Below are 19,628 nucleotides of genomic sequence, written 5' to 3'. Positions count from 1 at the left end.
GCTATTATGTTGAATCATGCGCGAGGTGAGTCTCGTTTGATAATGTCCTCAAGAGGAGCTTGAACAAGGTTTTATTATTCGAAAACTGGCCAGTTGGAATTTAATTATTCCATGAATAATAAATAAGTGTTTCTTGCTAAGTCCACTATTGGAATTAATAAGATGTTAATTAATTAAGTCCATAGCAGACTTTAATTAATTAATGGACATTTCTATCTTAAGCGCGAGAAATAAATAATAAACAAAGTGGAAACCCGGATTACTTGTAATTTCGGATTTGGAGAGGGAGTTCAATATTACGTCTGCAGTGGCTGCTCGTAATATTCCAATATAAGCTTGTATTAAATTGTGGGTTCAATTTAATTAGTAAAAAGCTAATTGGGGGAGTCCATATCCAAAGCCTTCCATAGATCCCTGATTGGGCCCAATATGAACTATTATAAATAGGAGAATAAAGGAGACAGAAAATTAATGGATTTTCACAATGAAATGTTCGTCCCCCTCTATTTTAGAGAGGAGATAGAAAATTCTCTCTCTCCTCCTCCGTGAGGAATTTGTGTCTTCTTTATTCGAGTCCTAGTGTTTCGATAAGATCAGCCCACCAGTCAGAAGATCTGTGGTCTAGTATTGAAGATCATCGTGGAGAAGGCGCGAGCAATCGACGATTCCTTGGAGAATCAAATCGGTAACTCTAAACCGTAGAATTCATGTTTAGGATTTATATTCTATGAGCATGAATTATTTGCGTTCTAGCATGCAATTCTGTGTTAACATGTGAATAGATTAATCCCGTAATCGGTCAAATAGATCCCACATCTGATTTATTTGTTTTGTACAAGTCTTCCGTTGTGCAAGGGGCTCCAAACCCTAACAATTTATGTCAGAGCCAGGTTTTTGGCTCTGATTATGTGGATTAATTTCATGTTATGTGGATTGCTTGAATGCTTATTTTTCTTCGTTGCGTGGTTATTTTTTATAATAATTTAACATTACGTAAGAACGAAGAATTATTGGACTACGTTGTAGAGATGGTTACGCCAGAATTTTATGCGGTGGCATCGAAGACGTGATTCCACAGCCTGCAAAAATTATTTGTGCAATGTTTGTCTCTCTTTATTGAATGCTCGGAAAATATTTCCCAAAACATGGTGTAGATAATGACAACGATTTTAATTATTCGGCGTAATTAAATGGAGTTATCATTACATGTTGTGAATCAATTTCAGTGTATATTAAATTAGATGCGCGAATTTCCTTTTGAACATTGCATCATTACATATTTGAATTGATTCGGCTGGATATCCTCTCGGCTTCGTGAGGAGTACCGGGCAGCTGCAGCGGCTGCAGAGAGAACAGCGGTGGTTGTGCAGTCGCGGTGAGCGGGCAGCAGCGGGTGCGACGACGTAGCGACTGCAGTGTCGGTAACCCGCAGTGCAGCGCCGGCGTCGGAGAAGTCAGGCTGGGAATTCTGCGTCGGCAGCCCAAGCTCTCGAGCTGGGCAGTTTGTGCGACGCAGAACAGCAGCAGCTGTGATCCGGCTCACGGGCGATGGCGCAGCAGCGTTGTCAACGTAGCGATGACACAGCGCCAGGTGCGTCCTCGCGAGCAGACGGAAAGCAGCGGCTGCGGTTCAGTGGGAGTACGACAACGCAAGATTAGGGTTTACCCTATGCGCGACGATCGCGAGGGTGGAACCCGCATAACGTCGCATCGTCTCGTTCCGTGACTTCGCTTTCCAAATTTGATTAGGATTTCCAAATCCTTGGATTCAATTTTGGAAATAATTCAAGATATGGAAATAAGATTTGAGTATATCTTTTGTGGATTTTATATATTATATGAGATTTAATCATGGATTAATTAGATACTTTCCATATTTATTGGATTTATATGGATTTTATTTTTAGATGAATTCTAGTTATATTTGGAAAATAATAATCTAATTTTTATCTATATCTTATGGATTTATATGGATTTATTCCTAGATATAACCTAGTTAGATTTAGATAATGATAATATTATTTTATTTTTATCCTATGAATTTATATGAACTTATTCATAGATAAATTCTAGATGGATTTGGATAGTAATAATATAATATTTTATTCTTATCTTATAGATTTATGTGGATTTAATCATAGATGAATCTTAGATAGATATAAATAATTATAATATGATATTATATAATTCTATGGATTTATATGGATTTACTCCAAGAATAAATCCTAGATGAATTAGGCTAATATTAATATTAATTTATTTTATCCAATGGATTTTAGTAGATTTAATTCTACTAAAGACAAATCCTAGATGGATTAAAATAAACATTAATCCATGTTATCCTTATCTTTTGGACTTATATCCTAGATAGATTAGGATAAACAGAGTATATAAGAAAATCCTTATTTAATTGGATTTAGATAAATTAATTTATCGAAGAAATCCTAAGTAATGTTTGATATATTCTAGATGTTTATTCTAAATAGAATTAAGATTTGTATAAATCTTGGTTGATTGGATTTTATTTATCGTATGGATTATGATGGAATCGTTTCTATCTAGTAATATCATAGAACGATTTAAATAATGATAATCCTATATCAACGTTATCTTGAATTGAAGGATTTTATTTTATCGAAATAAAATCTAGAATGATCCTAAATGGATTTAGATAGTTAACACTATCTTTATAAATCCTAAATGATTAAGGATAATAATTATCCAAGATAAAACATAATTATTTAATTGATTCTCCATTGACTAGATTAAATAATTATCATTAATTATCCAGTGTGTTTAAATGCCATGCATTAAATGGATTTATCTCTTTATTTGGTGTTTATCTTTGTAAGTGGATTATCTGTTTTATCTGCTTATGTGATAATTATGCAAAAACCATATAAAATATCTAAGCGATAATTACAACAAGTGCGTTGTATATGGTCTCCATCAATTGGTCTGCAATTTATGAAGCTTTTTTTTCTAATACTATCGCCACCTGCTCTGTGGGGACAATAATCCTAAGAAATAGCGAGTTCATGAGGGCAGATTTCTCAAAAATAAATAGTATGAACTAGAATGTGGTTTCCAATATTATCGCCACCTGCTCTGTGGGGACAATAATCCTAAGAAACTGCGAGATTCAGAAGTTCACACAGAATTTATGAGATAGCTTGATCTTGTTAGCAGCACATGAGCATTGTTATGGGAGTGTGTTGTAGAAATGAGACTCTGTAATGCTAAATTCGGTGATCTTGCTTAGGCAACATTAGGCGGCCATGCCACTCTGTGGTCTCTGGACTATTCGTCGGTGTTGTGACCAGTAAAATTGTAAGATTTTAATGCGTATTGACTTCCTCTGGAGGGTACAAAATTTTAATTTTACAGTTGCAAGATACATAATTGTTTTGTGGTTATTTGTCATTATGTATTGAGCATAAGTATGTGATAATAAGTTTATATGCCAAATCTTCATTATGTCATTCATATTTTGTCTGCGATCCTTAAAGAAATGAACTCAAATGCCAAAATTATGTAGACTGGAAACGTAAATGGATAAGATTCTCATCGCTAAAACTTGAAGTTTATATTCACTGATTCATGTCCTCCATTTCCTCGACATAATTCCATGAAGAATGTTCGAGAATGCATTTAGCATGTACTTGACAAGTTCTTTGAGGAATAAGGTCAAGCTATTTTCTTATAAGTAGCATGACAAGTCTTGGTTAGTGACGATGAAAGATGGATATCAATAGAATCTGTCATGATGATTCGATTGGAATATCCTAAAGGGACAGAATGTTTTGAGGAACCTTTTGATCACTCAAATAGTTTTCTGACTCAAGTCATCGCCTAAAGTATTAAGAAATAACTACAAGAAGGTTTAACTGAAAAGTAGAAAACCTTCAGAATATTAGTCGTTATATTGCTGTTAGAGGAAAGTAACATGATAGATGACGAATTATGAAGGCTGCAATTTTTCTAAGTCCTAGTTCATTTGAACAAAAGACTAGATATGGAAATGGGAGAGCCTGAATTGTCATCAAATTTTGTTTAAAGCGAGTGAAGATGCTTTGTAAGTTGGATTGACCTCTTCTGGAGAAGGACAATAACTTACATGACAATGTAACTTTTAAGTAAGAGATCTTAATCCAGTTAGGATTTTGTTGCAGTGGGAGCTTTTAATGCTCAATTATTGTTTTATGGTTGATGTTTAAGGCATCATAGTATTGAAACAATATAGATGCAACAAGATGAGTATGAAACAGCACATCAACTTCTTAAACAATGAATGATAAAGTATTTATGGCTCTTAGTCATAAGGCCAAGAAAATACTTAGCTATTGTTCAAACTGATCCAGACTATCAAGATTTTAACACTTTGTTTGTTAAATAGCTTGAAAGTCGAGAATGTATATTCGATGCACAATGAGTTAGAATCATTTGATTCAGAATACTTATAGAAGTGCAACGTAGAAAGACTAGCAAGTCTCAATGGTTTACACCAATAAGGAGACGAGCAAAGCGTTATGATCAGTAGTGGGAGTCTAATCTCCATTACGAATCCAAGCATTCTTTCTAAGAATGGGATAGTTATGTAAGAAGGAATCGAAGTCTTTCTAGACAAGTTTGATCAAGTGATGAGTTGTACTCATTAAAATCTTATCATTGATGGGATAAGCGTTAGAAACAACGAGATATACCTTATAGAAACTACCAACATCAGTACCTTCTACAAAACACGAGTTGTGGACTAGAGCGACTCTAGTCTAGCACATCTCAAGGTGTAATGTTGTTCCAATGCATGTTGGAAAGGTATCCAAGTAATTGGAGTTGAGTATTGAGGTATGTTTTAAGGTTGTCCCAAATGATGTAAGATTATTAGTTCTGTAATCTTCAAAGATAGAATTCTTGTATGAAGATCAAGAGAAGAACTAAAAGCCTAACAGTGTGATAACTCTCAGGACAGAGAGAGATATCGAATTTTCCACATTACCAAGGACTCATACCATTAGAAATTTTGCACTAATAAAATTAACTTCAACACCTAAGATTGTAAGAACCATATCGTAGTGGGAGCGTTCCTACGAACTTAACAAGTTCATGGGTCTAAGAGTGTCGCAAGACTCGGTCTTAGATTAACTTGAACGTATTCCCTTTAACTACAATGTAGAATTGGTTCATTTGGATATTCATCCTTGGAAAGGTGATACATTCCAAACTATAATCTTAGATAGACAACATGTTTTACAAGACTTGCAATACTACCTACAGGATGTGTCAGTCAGTGGGAGCTAGTATATTTGCAAGTGTAAATGTGGATCTCAAATGGCTAGACAATGACAATGGGCTATGCCCAAAGAGAAATTCAATCTTCTCGCTGTCGTTGTGCCAAGATTTGTTCGATCCTACTATCTATCGGAACTTACATAAATTAGAATGTATGATGATTGTCAAGACAGCTTTCTATTAATAGAAGTCTTGAGGAAATCATCTACATGGGACATCCTAATGGGTATGTAATAAAGGGCAAGAAACACATGATTGGAAGCTTATGAAGACCTTTGTGGTCTTAGGCAAGCATCTAAATCAGAGATAAGTGTTTTATTGAGATTGTCAAATGTTTCGAATTTGACATGTGCCCTTTAAGTGTGTTTGTAGGCACAAGGAAGTTGAAAGTGCATTAAATATGGTATTATTGGTACACTACGATGATGAAATCTACAAAAGTTGCAAACAACTAAGATTGGCATCTGGCGTAGGAAACTGGTTGTCTACCCAGATTACGATAAAGGATTAAAGAGAAACTAATTACATTCTGAGCATCTAAGTGTTTCAAGATTGCTAGAAAGAATGTTGAGATTCTCTTAGGAATCCTATATCCATAAATTGCTTGGAACATTTTAGCATTGGAGATTCCATGAAAAGGTTTTTACCTTTCAAGATGGAATTGTCTTGTCTCTAGTCAAGTGTCGTTTGACACTTAGTGAGATTAAGAATTATGAGACTAATACTAGAGATAGATGTCTCATGTATGCTATGATGTGTACTAAGTTTGATATTAGTTGTGCTTTTGTAGAACAAGTATATATCATATTAACCCTGGCAAAGGACTTTGATTGAGGTAATGAATATACCATAGTACTTGAGAAAGACTAATCGCTATATTCTAGTTTACCAGTCATTCATGTAATGTCCTTAGGGTTACACTGACTAAGTCTTATGACTAATCAGTGATCGAGTAAGTCATCCTCAGTTTATGTGTTTACATTAGGAGTATACTCCTATTAGCTTTGATCGTAAGTTTGAGTATACCTATGAGTATTTTTACTCTAGCAAAGGCTAACTCAAGAGGAACACGAGATCATAAGCTAAGCAATCACATAGAGAGATGAAATTAATTAAAGATCAAGTACGCAGCAAAGACATAGTGACGCTAAAGATATTATCAGAGAACAACCAAGCAGATTTTTCACAGAAAAATGCCTTTGTGGCAACATGTTTCAAACATGATGTGAAATGAATGGTAGTTCAATATATCTAGCTCCAATACATGCTTTGTATATAAGTGGGAGAGTTTTTGGCAGTGGGTATACTCGAAAGCATGTTTTGAGTATAAGTGGGAGATTGTTAGGTTTAGTATACTGAAAAGCATGTTTCGAGCAAGTTTGCACGAATAGAATCTTGCTTGTGTACGGAAAAACTCTACAATCCACTTTTGACCCGATTCAGTATTATTCGAGCATTTCGCACAAATAGAATCAGTATATTATTACATTGTGTACGCTTGTGCGTTTATAAGATGTTTTATAAACATTTAAATGCATAAGAAGTAAACAAAGCCTAAGTCTTTTGCTTAGTAGACTAGTTGTGGGCGTCGTCCACTTTAAGGTAATTACAGTCGGTTCTATGCAATGCTTTGCAAAAGAAAAGAAGAATTTCACAACCTAGATAGGCTTTGGCTACCTATCGTGAAAGGTTGCAATGTCAGTCCGATTATTTCTAAGCCTTATTGAAATAAGATGACGTTGGTGTGGTATAATACTGAATGGATCTAACAGCAAGACGAGTCTTTATGCTATCTACTGAAAGACGAGGTCTTGATAAATATCTATTTCTTAATCTACATACGTTAGCATTGAGCATATGATATTGAGTATCTACTACTTTGACTTATCAAAGGTGTGGGTTTTTTGTCACCCAACGATCCAGGTATATTGGGTAGTGTGATCATTATCTAGCGGTGCTAGGATTGCTATTATGTTGAATCGTGCGCGAGGTGAGTCTCGTTTGATAATGTCCTCAAGAGGAGCTTGAACAAGGTTTTATTATTCGAAAACTGGCCAGTTGGAATTTAATTATTCCATGAATAATAAATAAGTGTTTCTTGCTAAGTCCACTCTTGGAATTAATAAGATGTTAATTAATTAAGTCCATAGCAGACTTTAATTAATTAATGGACATTTTTATCTTAAGCGCGAGAAATAAATAATAAACAAAGTGGAAAACCGGATTACTTGTAATTTCGGATTTGGAGAGGGAGTTCAATATTACGTCTGTAGTGGATGCTCGTAATATTTCAATATAAGCTTGTATTAAATTGTGGGTTCAATTTAATTAGTAAAAAGCTAATTGGGGGAGCCCATATCCAAAGCCTTCCATAGATCCCTGACTGGGCCCAATATGAACTATTATAAATAGGAGAATAATGGAGACAGAAAATTAATGGATTTTCACAATGAAATTTTCGTCCCCCTCTATTTTAGAGAGGAGATCGAAAATTCTCTCTCTCCTTCTCCGTGAGAAATTTGTGTCTTCTTTATTCAAGTCCTAGTGTTTCGATAAGATCAGCCCACCCTGATGTCGGAATACAGTTCGAGACACCAGTCAGAAGATCTGTGGTCTAGTATTGAAGATCATCGTGGAGAAGGCGTGAGCAATCGACGATTCCTTGGAGAATCAAATCGGTAACTCTAAACCGTAGAATTCATGTTTAGGATTTATATTCTATGAGCATGAATTATTTGCGTTCTAGCATGCAATTCTGTGTTAACATGTGAATAGATTAATCCCGTAATCGGTCAAATAGATCCCACGTTTGATTTATTTTTTTTGTACAAGTCTTCCGCTGTGCAAGGGGTTCCAAACCCCAACATAGACATGTTGAAAAGTTCTGTTTGTAAGGAGATCATTATGGCTTCAAGCTTCTCAATTTGGATTTCTATCTGATTGATCATTCGCTCATCCTTCATCTTATCCCACATGAATTCGATTATTATCAGCTCCATTTTGCTAATTTCCTCTTTTATACCTGCATATGATTTGCAAAAACCATCATTATTATTTGAAAATTTTGCAGGATAAAAATAATCAGAACAATTACTATAATTATTTCACCCCTAACTAAGGTCATAATTAGTAATCTTAATTATTTAGTTCTACGTTCATCCGACTCAAGCTCTACTATGAGCTATTCCTATCGTGTATCAACACTCATGTCACAAATATTGTATTGACACATAGAATATAAACCACTAAAAGTCATCACCGATAAGAGATTAACAATAATCAAAGTAACAACCAAGCAGTTGAATATAAACCAAGGAATAATTAAAGTAAAACGAGTTCTGAACATTAAACAAAACAAAAAAAACTACATAGAGTAAATTACTTTCATTCCCTAGGATTCTATAAATTTAGCTATACATAGACAGATAATCTAAATAAATATAAGCAAAATAAGACATGTTCAATCTAACAAAAACTAGATAAAACCCGGAAGAAATAATCTTGCTCTTGCTTGATCTCCCTTGAATTCTAAGCTCCTTAAGGGTATGAGGTCTTTTTCCTAAATACTCAGAATTATGGGGTAACATGTATAATTTAGAAACATCATTAGGGTTTGGTTTACCTCTTGTTGTCGTCGTGCCGCCCCCTAATTCAGTCCGTTCGACGATATTTGATGCACTTTTTATTAGCATTAAATAATCATGTATGTATACAGGGTATATATAGTATAGCTAAAGGTTAGTATTGGATATCGAACACAGGGAAAACAGACACAAATTGTTTACCTTCTACTAAGCTTCTTCTACTATTTGGAGAAACGAAAGATTTTAGATTTTTGCAAATAAAACTTGTAAAAGTTGAAGTAAACAACTATTGCAGATAAATCACAGAGGTAAAAAAAGATGAGATAAGGGAATTCTAGTGATGTGCTTTCACAGTTATAGTTATACAAATTCCAACTACTACACACTAGCACAAGTCACATAAATATTGTCCATGCGGCACAAACATAGATTACATACACTAGGGGCGTCAATCCTAGATTTGTAACTCCTTCAAGCTCCTAAGACCCTTAAGATGTCCTCACTCTCAATTAACAGTGGCGTTTTAAATGAAGCTAATTGTAGTGTCAACTAAGCTCTTCTAACTTGCCAACCTCCTCTCACGATTATGTAGCAAGTCAATAGATCATTGATGCTTTTTTTATTAGCACTATAAATACCTGCAAGTATACAGAGTAGGAATAGTATAGCTAAAGGTTATAACCGTATATCAATCACGGGGAAAACAAACACAGACTGTTTATCCTCTACTAAAACTCAATTACTATTTGGAAAGCTGGAAGTTTTGGGAATTTTTGAAAATAAAGACCAATTAAAAGCAAAGAAACAACTAATTGCAAATAAGCACGGAGATGAAAGTATAGAGATAAGAGAATTCTAGGAATGTGCTTTTACAGTTATGATTATACAAATTCCAACTACCACACCCTAGCACAGTTCTTACTTTGATAGAACGAGTCACCTAGGTTATGCTCATGCGATGCAAACGTTGATTACAAACATTAGGGTTGTCAATCCTAAATACGTAACTCCTAAAAGCTCCTAAGACCTTTGAAAAGTCCTCACTCTCAATTAACAGTGTCGTTTTAAATGAAGCTAATTATAGTGTCTATTAAGTGGATCTAACTCGCCAACCTCCTCTCACGATTATGCAGCAAGTTATATTAAATCATCAATGATTGTGTCACTCAAGCGTGAAGCATTATCCATAAACTTAATGAAGAAACAAAGCAAGAAAAAACGGATGTTAAATAGAAATAGGAATTGTATAAACCAATAAAAGTTACTAACACATCCCTAGAATCCTATGAGTTTAGTTACACATGAAAGAATAAGCTAAAAAATAGATTGAAAGGAAGACAATGAAAAAATAAGAACTAAAGCAATAAAACCCAAATGTTGAATCTTGTAGCTTTGATGATCTTGAATCATTCTTCAACTCCTTGCACAATGAAGCACTCTAACTTTTAAGCTCTGGAAATATTTGGCAGAGAGAAGATCTACTTTTAATGAAGCTTTGGGGGTATATATAGGGGAAAATGTCCCCTCATCATATATGGAAATGGTTGCAAAATATGGTAAATCTTGGAGAGAAAGTAAGACAAATTCTACTCGCCGCTTTTTCCCAACGGGCCGCTGCACCTTGGCCAGCGGTCGCTGTAGGTTGGTTAGAGGCTTCTGACTCTTGGCTGGTGGGCCGCTACACTTGTTTCAGCAGTCGCTAGCCCCCATCCCGTAACTCTCTGGATTATCGGTAGTGGTCTCCACGAGTTCTCTAACGGTCGCTAGGCGTATCTTGACTTCATGCACTACTTTCCCAGAGCGGGCCGCTACAGACTTAGCGGTCGCCGGCTGTGTTGCAGCGGACTGCTGGACATGTAGAACAGCTCCAAATTTCCAACTTCGCATTTTAACTCCCTTTTTAGGTTCAAATATGCACATTTCTCACAAAACATGTCAATGCCAAAATAGATAAAATATGCAAATAATAGACACGTAACGCAACTTTGACATTGAAAACGGACCAAAAGATGGCCTTAAAACCATACAAAATCTGAGCATATCAACTCCCACAAACATTCATTTTTGTTTATCCAAGAACAAAACATAGAAGACACAAGAGTAGACACACGGAATGAACAAGGACTAGACCTCATAATTGCCTCAAAGTATGGAAAAGATTGATCAAGCATGCATTAATGCAATCAAATCAAGTAAGGCTTATTTGTGCATTTTCATTACTAACTCATAGAACACCTTGAATTCATGCACTCTCATGTGGAAAACTTCCAAACATGGAAAGTGTAACGCCCCACTTTTTGAACCATAATTTGTGAACCCGAAAGTACTGGTTTTAATGATATTATTTTCGCGAAGTCCGTGAATTAATTATTGGTGGATTAATTGTTGTTGGACTAGAAACTGTGAAACAATGACTGCGCGAATTTAATTAATTCATGTCCGTGAGGAATATTTATTGGACTCAATTCCGTGTTGGATCCGATAAATTGAATAAATAATATGAAAATCTAGTCTGTGATAAATAAATTGCGGACTGCACAATTTAAAATAAAATACAATGGACCGCGAATTAAACAAATTTAAATAAAGATCCTGCTGATATCTTCCTCCTCCGTGAAAAGATATTCCTCCTCCGTAATCTGCAAATAAATACCAGATAAATGCAAAGTAAGTCAAAAAGAAAAAGAAAAAAAAAAGAAAAGAATTCGAATCCCCCTCCCTCAACCCACGTTGAAACCGTTCCCCTCTATCCCACAAATCTCTCCCATATCCCCAACCCCCTTTTCTCTATATTAAATCCTGCATCAGTTACTTCTCCCTCACCAAACGTTCTCTGCAGCCAATCTACCATCTTCAACTTCTATCCAAGGTAAACTATGATTTATCATTTGTATCTAAATTTTCTCCGGCTTCAGAATCTAACATCAAATTGTTGCTTCCGGCAGTAACCAAATCCTCCAGCTTCAAGAACCATTTTTTTTTCTCCTTCCTCAACATCCGTCTGCAATTGAAGGTAACCACCTCTCCCATCCAAATATCAATTTCAATTTCTTACTGCTGCATCAACACATCCTACACTACCGATTAACTCAATCTGAAATTCAATCTCTAAATCGCATAAATCAAAGCAAACCGAATTAAAAAAAATCAGACTTTAATTTATGAAATCAAATTAACAACTTACGTCGGGGCTGTTCGGGTTAGTTTCGGGGCGTTTCGAGGTGGTGACTACCCGAAGGTAGGGTCCCCTGATTTCGTCGTGACGGCAGAGGATCGACGGAGAGACAGCAGCAGCGGCAGCCTCTTCCTGACGGAGAGACAGCAGCGCCGCGACGGTGGCAGCAGCCTGGCTCTGTGCAGCGGCGTCGCGTCTCCCGGCAGCGACGACGGCGGCTTCCGGCGAGGAGCACAGCAGCGACCTTCCAGCGGCGAGCAGCGACGCGGCGGCTGGAGACGGTCGGTGCAGCGACGGAGCAGCGGCCGACGGCGGAGGTGGAAGGCGACGCCCGCTCGGAGAAGAACGACGGGAAATTTGGGAGTTTCTTTTTCAGACGAATGAGAGATAGATGGAGACGAGAGAGAGAAATAGAGGAGAAGATAGGCGGTGGGGAGGGGAGAATATAAAATGAGATGGGCTTGTCCCTAATTAAAATTTTGGGCCTTTCATGAATTGTTTTTGTTGGGCCTTTTGTTTTAAAGATTGGTCTTAAGATTTATTTAAGGTTGGGCTCCATTTAATTGGTCTTGGGCTGTAGAATTTAATTGAAGATATAAGGTGGGGAATTAATTAAGTTGAGCTTTTAATTAAATCCTTGGGCCGATAATTAATAGTGGCAAATTATTTAATTCCGGAATATTTCAACGAACGAATAATTATATCCTAAGTCCGAAATAAATATAGCTCGAGGGGAAAATGCTTGCGATAATTTAATTACTTTTATTAATTTTGGGGATTTTATTTTGTTATCGTGGAGAAAAATACGAGGAGCTAACGGAGGAATTAGGGGCATAAGCGGCCGCCGAATAACCGAAAACCGAAATAAACCGAGATAAAAGACTTTGCGTAGGATGCATGCATTTTCAGTTAGTTGTTTGAATCAATGTGTTGATTTATCTATCATATAAATTGTTAAAGGTGAATCATCGCAAGGGAATCGTGATCGCAAGGGAAAGAACGTAATTTCAAATTAAGCACTCGAGGTGGGCTTTCTTTTACTAAACTCTTTTACGTTTTCAAAAGTATGATCACGGTGGAATAAGGGTGGTTTAAATTGTTATTTCATGCCATGGTTGTTTTGATGATGAGATTGTTGCCTGATGCCTAGTTTGTGAGTTCGCTCCATTAGGCTATAGGGCTATGTTGTGATTGTTGCCTGATGCCTAGTTTGTGAGTTCGCTCCATTAGGCTATAGGGCTATGTTAAACGAATTCGGGTCTGAGTAGGGCCGCAGACCCTATCAGGCTAGTGTACACAGGTGAGATCGTGAGTCGTCCTTGCTAGTCGGCCGGTCTCGTGGGCGAATAGTGTGGCCACACTTTCGTCGCACCATGGAAAGAGGATGTGATTGAATGATTGATGAGAATGTGGGGAGATTGTTTTGACTGGCCAGTCTATGAAATTGTTTTGTGATACTCGATGATATTTAATTTCTAAATGTAAAACTCGAGTTCACTATGGTATGGATGACATAACTTTCATCAAAGGTTTTCGGCATAAGCCCACTGAGTATATTAAGTACTCAACCCTGCATGTGTTTTCCCTATATGCAGGTTGAGTGGCGACGAGCAATTGGTGGTGTTGAGCAAATTTAAAATTGAAGCATGCTTTGGTTAGTTGTGAACTACGAGTGACGTTGTGTCTCCACACATGACGTCACTCTTTCTCTTGAACGCTTCCGCAGAGACAATGTTATTACTCATCAACCTTTTAGCTTTGAACCTATTTATTTGGATAATGTCAACCTCTTGGCCCCTTTTTATTTAAATATTAATTATTGGTCAAACTCTTTATTGAAACCCTAGTTTCTTTCGTCTGTTTATTAAGTTCTTTTAATCACGATCGCCCGTATTTATTAACCCTAAAGGGCTGTCGTGACAGTTTGGTATCAGAGCCTCAGTTTCTTTCCGCTCTGGACCCAAGAGTCTTTTGGAGTCAAAATCTATCCTTGTATTAATTGGCTAAAGTGTTAAACCTCGAAGGCTCAACACCACAACTCGTCACGCCCAACCACGAAAAAGCGGTAAGAACATTTTGGCGATTTTTTTTTTAAATGAATTACCGAAAATTTTGAAATTCGGTGGAAAAATGGTTCCTTGCAAAAATGGCAATTCTGGGCCTATTGGAATTTTAAAGTAAATGCTATGGCTTTGGAAAATTTGTGGTCATACGAGACGCGACAAACTATGGGACGTGAGACACTATGGAAGTATGTTATTGAAGGTGTTGAATGTGATGGATATTGAAGTATGAAAATGAATCGCATGCTTGAGACGGGGACTTGTTATTACATGTTTGAACTGCGAATTTAATTTGAATAACATATATGTTGATTACTTGAACGGCGAAGATTTAAATGCATATTTTGTTGAAATTATATGAATTTGGAACTATGAAACGCAAAGTATGACGCGTGTGTAGTGCAATTATGTGATTGTGATATATAGATGGACATGAATTGCATGATTTATGAAATGTGATTTCCATGGACGAGGGATAGATTGAGTTATTATTTTTTTTAAATATTAATATATGTTGGATGAAATGCTATGGAATGCCAAATGGTTTATATGGATAAACATGTTTGACTGCGCAATATATGAATGGCGTTTTATGTGATGATAATTCATGATTGATGAAGTACGAGGTATCGTATAAAATCATTATGAAGGTGAAATGTGGAATTTTGAACCTTGTCGCAAACGTAGAACCCATATGAAGCTTGAATTAAGCAACGATCGAATATGTGTTGAAGTATGAGACTATGAACTATGTTTGGAAAACATAGAGTGCCTAAGAAGTATGCTAGGCTGAACGTGCTTGAACATAGTTGTAAATTGATGACCACAATATCACTTTCCTGAGTGATGGGACAAACGAAAACATATACTTCGAATTAGACGGATTATTGTAATTGCCTATTGTCTTCCCTGGATGATAAGAGCAAAACGAAAGGAAGTTTCCAACGAGATCAAGACAAGAAGAAATGTTAGGTGACGCATCCTTACAACAACGAGAATTTGGTACATGCAATCAAATAAAGTGAATGCAATCGTGCATAACATGTTAATGCGACGACGCGCTACAAATATGACAACACTTATGACACGTTCAGGCCGGGAGGGTTATTACCATGTTTTAATGAGAATGACCGCTAGGGCGTGCCAAAAACAATATGAAGATATGACCTTCAAGGACAATTAATTGTTGTAACGACACCAAGAGTCTTGACTTAGAATCTAGAGTTTTCGAGAATGCTTCTATTATCTTCGGGAAATGACGGAGTGCCACCTTTGTAGCTAGAATGGATGAATTTAATTGACGGTACTTACTTGGATTATCATAAATTTCTTTCTATGAAGCTCCTTGACAATGGTATTCTTTTCGTGCATTTAGAACTTTTGATTGACCTGCAATTTGCAAGTGATGCATCACTGTTTCCTTTTAATGAAAGTAGTGACTCATTCTTGTTCCTCTTGAGTTATTTTCGGAGCCATTTTAAATCAAGGGCAATTTCAATAGTGCTCCTCATGTTAAAACTCATTCTGATCCAAGTAAGACTGTTAAATAGATTTCTAAATTCTTGATACAAGACTCTAAAGAAAGACGATGGCTCGATCTCTGCAAACACATATGAGGAATAAGTTTCAAGAGACACATACAAAATGACACACCAACAACATGAGGAGTCGAATGTTTTCGCATCTATGCTTAGCTGTAGCAATCAGCCAAAGAATCGAACGTTATACCACACCAGACATTAGGTCTTGAGAAACAAAAAGCTGAGAGAAGCCGTGCACATCAAATGATCACGTTTTGCGGCTCATAAATTTATGTAAGTGGTTGATCAAGGGATATACGGATAACAACTTAGAGTCGGAATATTAAGGTCGTCGCATGAGATCATCAGTGTACGATAGTATTGGAATGAAAATACGAGCACCCTGATAGATTATGATATACGAACGAAGGTCGTAGACGAGAGAAAATCGTCCATCAAGTGGCGAAATTGAATCAACTAAAATGGGAAATAATCGAAAGGAGAAACGCGTGCAAGCACCATCACCATCACCTCCTCCACCTAAGCCAGAATGGCATATTGAATGGTTTTGCTAAAGCAAAATCCTCCTATCTTCGATGGGATAGGAGAGCCAGCAAAGGCCGAGACTTGGATATGCGCTTTGGAGCGTATTATCACAGTTCTGATGTGCAACGATGAGGAACGAATGACTTGTGTGACCTATGGGTCAGCCGATATCTGGTGGGATACCAAGAGGAAGACTACGCCACGAGATCAAGTGGGTAGAATGACTTGGGAGAACTTTAAGGAGGAGATATATATCAAGTACGTACCAACGAGCTACCGAAAAGTAAAGGCGGCTGAGTTTTACAACCTAACCCAAGGGCGCATGTCGGTGACTGAATATGATCGAACACTCTGCGATATGACTCGGTATGCACCTGAACAAGTTGACACCGACGAGAAGCTAGCCGATAAGTTCCGTGAGGGTCTAAGGCATGAGATAAAGATGGCACTAGCTAGTCGTGGGAGACTTACATACGCGGAAGAGTTGGCCCTCGCACTAGATGTTGAGGCAACTATGCCCAAGGAGAGGGCGATGTGAAACACTACACTGGCACTGCCTCCACCACATCATTCTCGAGAGAAGAGAAAGTGGGATGAAAAACAGGACCCACTATGAAAACAAGAGTTACCAGCCCACCCAAAATCGACCACAGTATGGGAGTAGATAAAATTTCTCTAACCAGAGGGGTGACTTTCGACCCAGACCACCACAATGCAATGTGTGCTCCAAGTACTATTTCGGAGAGTGTAGAATGCAGAACACTACCAAGTGCTTTAACTGTGAGGGAAATGGCCACTTCTCTAGAGAGTGTCCGAGCAAGAATGCGGGGATGGGGTCAAGGCAGAACAATCAAGGATTCTGTCAGCAGTCGAGGGCACCACCGGCTGAACCAAGGATGAATTGTGATCAACCTCCGCGACAACAACAACCTCACCTCCCAAGACTTCCCTCCCAGGCTAGAGCATATGAGCTGAGTTTTAGACAACCCAAGACTGAACAAGGACGGGAATTTGGAAGGTATGGGAAAACTCCTCGATACGGGCGCATCGCATTCTTTCATATCAGAACTCTGTGTGGACACATTTAGTTGCCAGCAAATAAATCTGAACATAGGATGATGGTGACCTCACCAGTGGGAGAGGTAGTAGAGATTTCTCGAACATGCTCGAACATAGAAATTGCCATGGGAGAACTTAGGCTAGTCGCGCACGACTTACAAGTTATGGCCATGAAGGATGTCGATGTAATCTTGGGAATGGATTGGTTGACTGCAAATTTTGCTACAATTCGATTAAGGAGAGACAAATATCATTACAAGCCCCTGGAAAGGAACCAATCGTGTATCATGGAATCACGATGAACAGAAAGACGTCTATCATCTCCGCGTTCCAAGCCACTACGATGTTGAGAAAAGGGTGTCCTGCCTATCTGGTCTATCTACAGGGAGATGAGAAGGAAGAAAGGAAAGTGGAAGATGTCGCGGTGGTACGAGAATTTCCAGACGTCTTTCCTGAAGCTTTGCCTGGCCCACCGCCAGATCGGCAATTGGAGTTCACGATCGACCTAGAGCCAGGGTCGGCACCAGTGTCTAAGGCTCCATATCGAATGGCACCTAAGGAGTTAGAGGAACTCAAGATACAACTTCAAGAGCTAATGGATTTAGGTTTCATTAGACCCAGTGTGTCACCGTGGGGCGAGCCTGTGCTTTTTATGAAGAAGAAAGATGGATCGATGAGAATGTGCATCGATTATAGAGAATTGAACAAGATGACTCTCAAGAACAAATATCCACTGCCGAGAATAGATGACTTATTCGATCAACTTCGGGGAACTGGGTGTTCTCAAAGATGGATTAAGGTCCGGATACCATCAGTTGAGAGTCCGACGAGAAGACATACCGAAGACTGCTTTTCGCACGAGATATGGTCACTATGAGTTTGTGGTGATGCCGTTTGGGTTGACGAATGCACCTGCGGTATTCATGGATTTGATGAACCGAGTATTTCACCCATACTTGGATAAATTCGTTTTGGTATTCATAGATGATGTACTCGTCTATTCGAGGAATGAGAAGGAACACGAGGAGCACCTGCGAATCGCTTTGGAGACATTGAGGAGTGAGAAACTATATGCCAAATTCAGCAAATGCGAGTTTTGGCTTAAGGAGGTGAACTTCCTTGGTCACATTGTGTCAGCAGAAGGAATCTGAGTGGACCCCGCCAAGGTTGAGGCGGTACAGCAATGGAAAGCACCCTCAGCACCAAACGAGATTCGGAGTTCCTAGGCTTGGCAGGATACTACCGAAGGTTCATAGAGGGATTCTCCAAGATAGCGAGACCCATGACCCAACAACTCAAGAAGGGGGTAAAAGTCAATTGGACCCCGGAGTGTGAGGCCAGTTTCCAACTGTTGAAGGAAAAGCTAACTAGTGCACCGATTCTAGCTGTGCCAGAACATGGAGTGAACTACGTGGTATACACATACGCTTCGAAGGTGGGACTTGGATGTGTGTTGATGCAGAACAACAAAGTGATTGCTTATGCATCACGACAATTGAGGCCACACGAGTTGAACTATCCAACCCACGACTTGGAGCTAGCAGCGATAGTTCACGCCTTAAAGATTTGGAGACATCATCTCTACGGAGTCCGATGTGAGATCTCCACGGATCACAAAAGCTTGAAGTACTTCTTCGAGCATAAAGATTTGATTATACGGCAACGAAGATGGCTCAAATTGGTGAAGGACTACGATTGTGGCATCAATTACTACCCCCGGCAAAGCAAATGTTGTGGCGGATGCTTTGAGCCGGAAAGATCATTCACAGCTGGCTACTTTTATCACCAAAGAAGAAATCTTGATTCGCGAGTTTAACAAGATGCGTTTGGAAGTGGTGAGGGCACCTGAAACAGTGGAAGCCCGAATCGCCACTTTAGTCGTTGAACCTGATCTAAGGTCGAGGATTATTGAAGCACAACGGATGGATGCGAACTTGGAGGAAATTCGGATAGAAGTGCGAACTGGCGAATCTGGGAACTTTAGTGAAGAAGGTGTCAATGCCCTTACTTTCAAAAGAAGATTTTGCATGGCAGATAACGAGGGGCTCAAAAACGAGGTGATGAGTGAAGCTCATGAGACACCTTACACCGCTCACCCAGGAAGTACGAAAATGTATCAAGATCTGAAGAAGTCCTTTTGGTGGAATGGTATGAAGAGGGACATAGCGTCATTCGTCGAGAGATGTTTAGTCTGTCAGCAAGTGAAGATTCTACATCAACGACCGTATGGGAAGTTACAACCACTAGAGATTCCCGAGTGGAAATGGGAGCACATCGCCATGGATTTTGTGACCGGGTTGCCAAGGACTCTGAGAGGGAACACCGCCATTTGGGTAATTATAGATCGACTTACCAAGAGTGCACACTTTATACCGACTCTCATAAGCTATGG

The 19,628-nt window shown here is 38.3% G+C and overlaps 1 protein-coding gene and 2 long non-coding RNA genes across 3 annotated transcripts; 2 read left to right on the top strand and 1 right to left on the bottom strand.

Moving 5' to 3' along the window:
* Nucleotides 1-11,359: 11,359 nt before the first annotated feature.
* Nucleotides 11,360-12,676, bottom strand: LOC121751066. The gene is made up of 2 exons (XR_006039992.1): nucleotides 12,058-12,676; nucleotides 11,360-11,512 (listed from the first exon to the last, which is right to left on the bottom strand). It is a non-coding gene; the product is annotated as an uncharacterized LOC121751066 (long non-coding RNA).
* LOC121751067 lies at nucleotides 11,543-13,068 on the top strand. The gene is made up of 3 exons (XR_006039993.1): nucleotides 11,543-11,742; nucleotides 11,819-11,886; nucleotides 13,009-13,068. It is a non-coding gene; the product is annotated as an uncharacterized LOC121751067 (long non-coding RNA).
* Nucleotides 13,069-16,193: 3,125 nt separating this feature from the next.
* On the top strand, nucleotides 16,194-16,715 carry LOC121752834. The gene has a single exon (XM_042147922.1). It carries the CDS (start codon nucleotides 16,194-16,196, stop codon nucleotides 16,713-16,715), a length of 522 nt encoding a protein of 173 aa, XP_042003856.1.
* The last annotated feature ends 2,913 nt before the right edge of the window (nucleotides 16,716-19,628 follow it).

Source organism: Salvia splendens, chromosome 10 (assembly GCF_004379255.2).
Source record: "Salvia splendens isolate huo1 chromosome 10, SspV2, whole genome shotgun sequence".
Taxonomy (NCBI): domain Eukaryota; kingdom Viridiplantae; phylum Streptophyta; class Magnoliopsida; order Lamiales; family Lamiaceae; genus Salvia; species Salvia splendens.
Note: the sequence above shows the minus strand (reverse complement) of the source record. Positions and strands in the feature narration are given on the sequence as shown.

Coding starts and splice junctions, on each gene's coding strand:
- LOC121752834 (XM_042147922.1), top strand. CDS start 16,194: ATGGTTTTGCTAAAGCAAAATCCTCCTATCTTCGATGGGATAGGAGAG.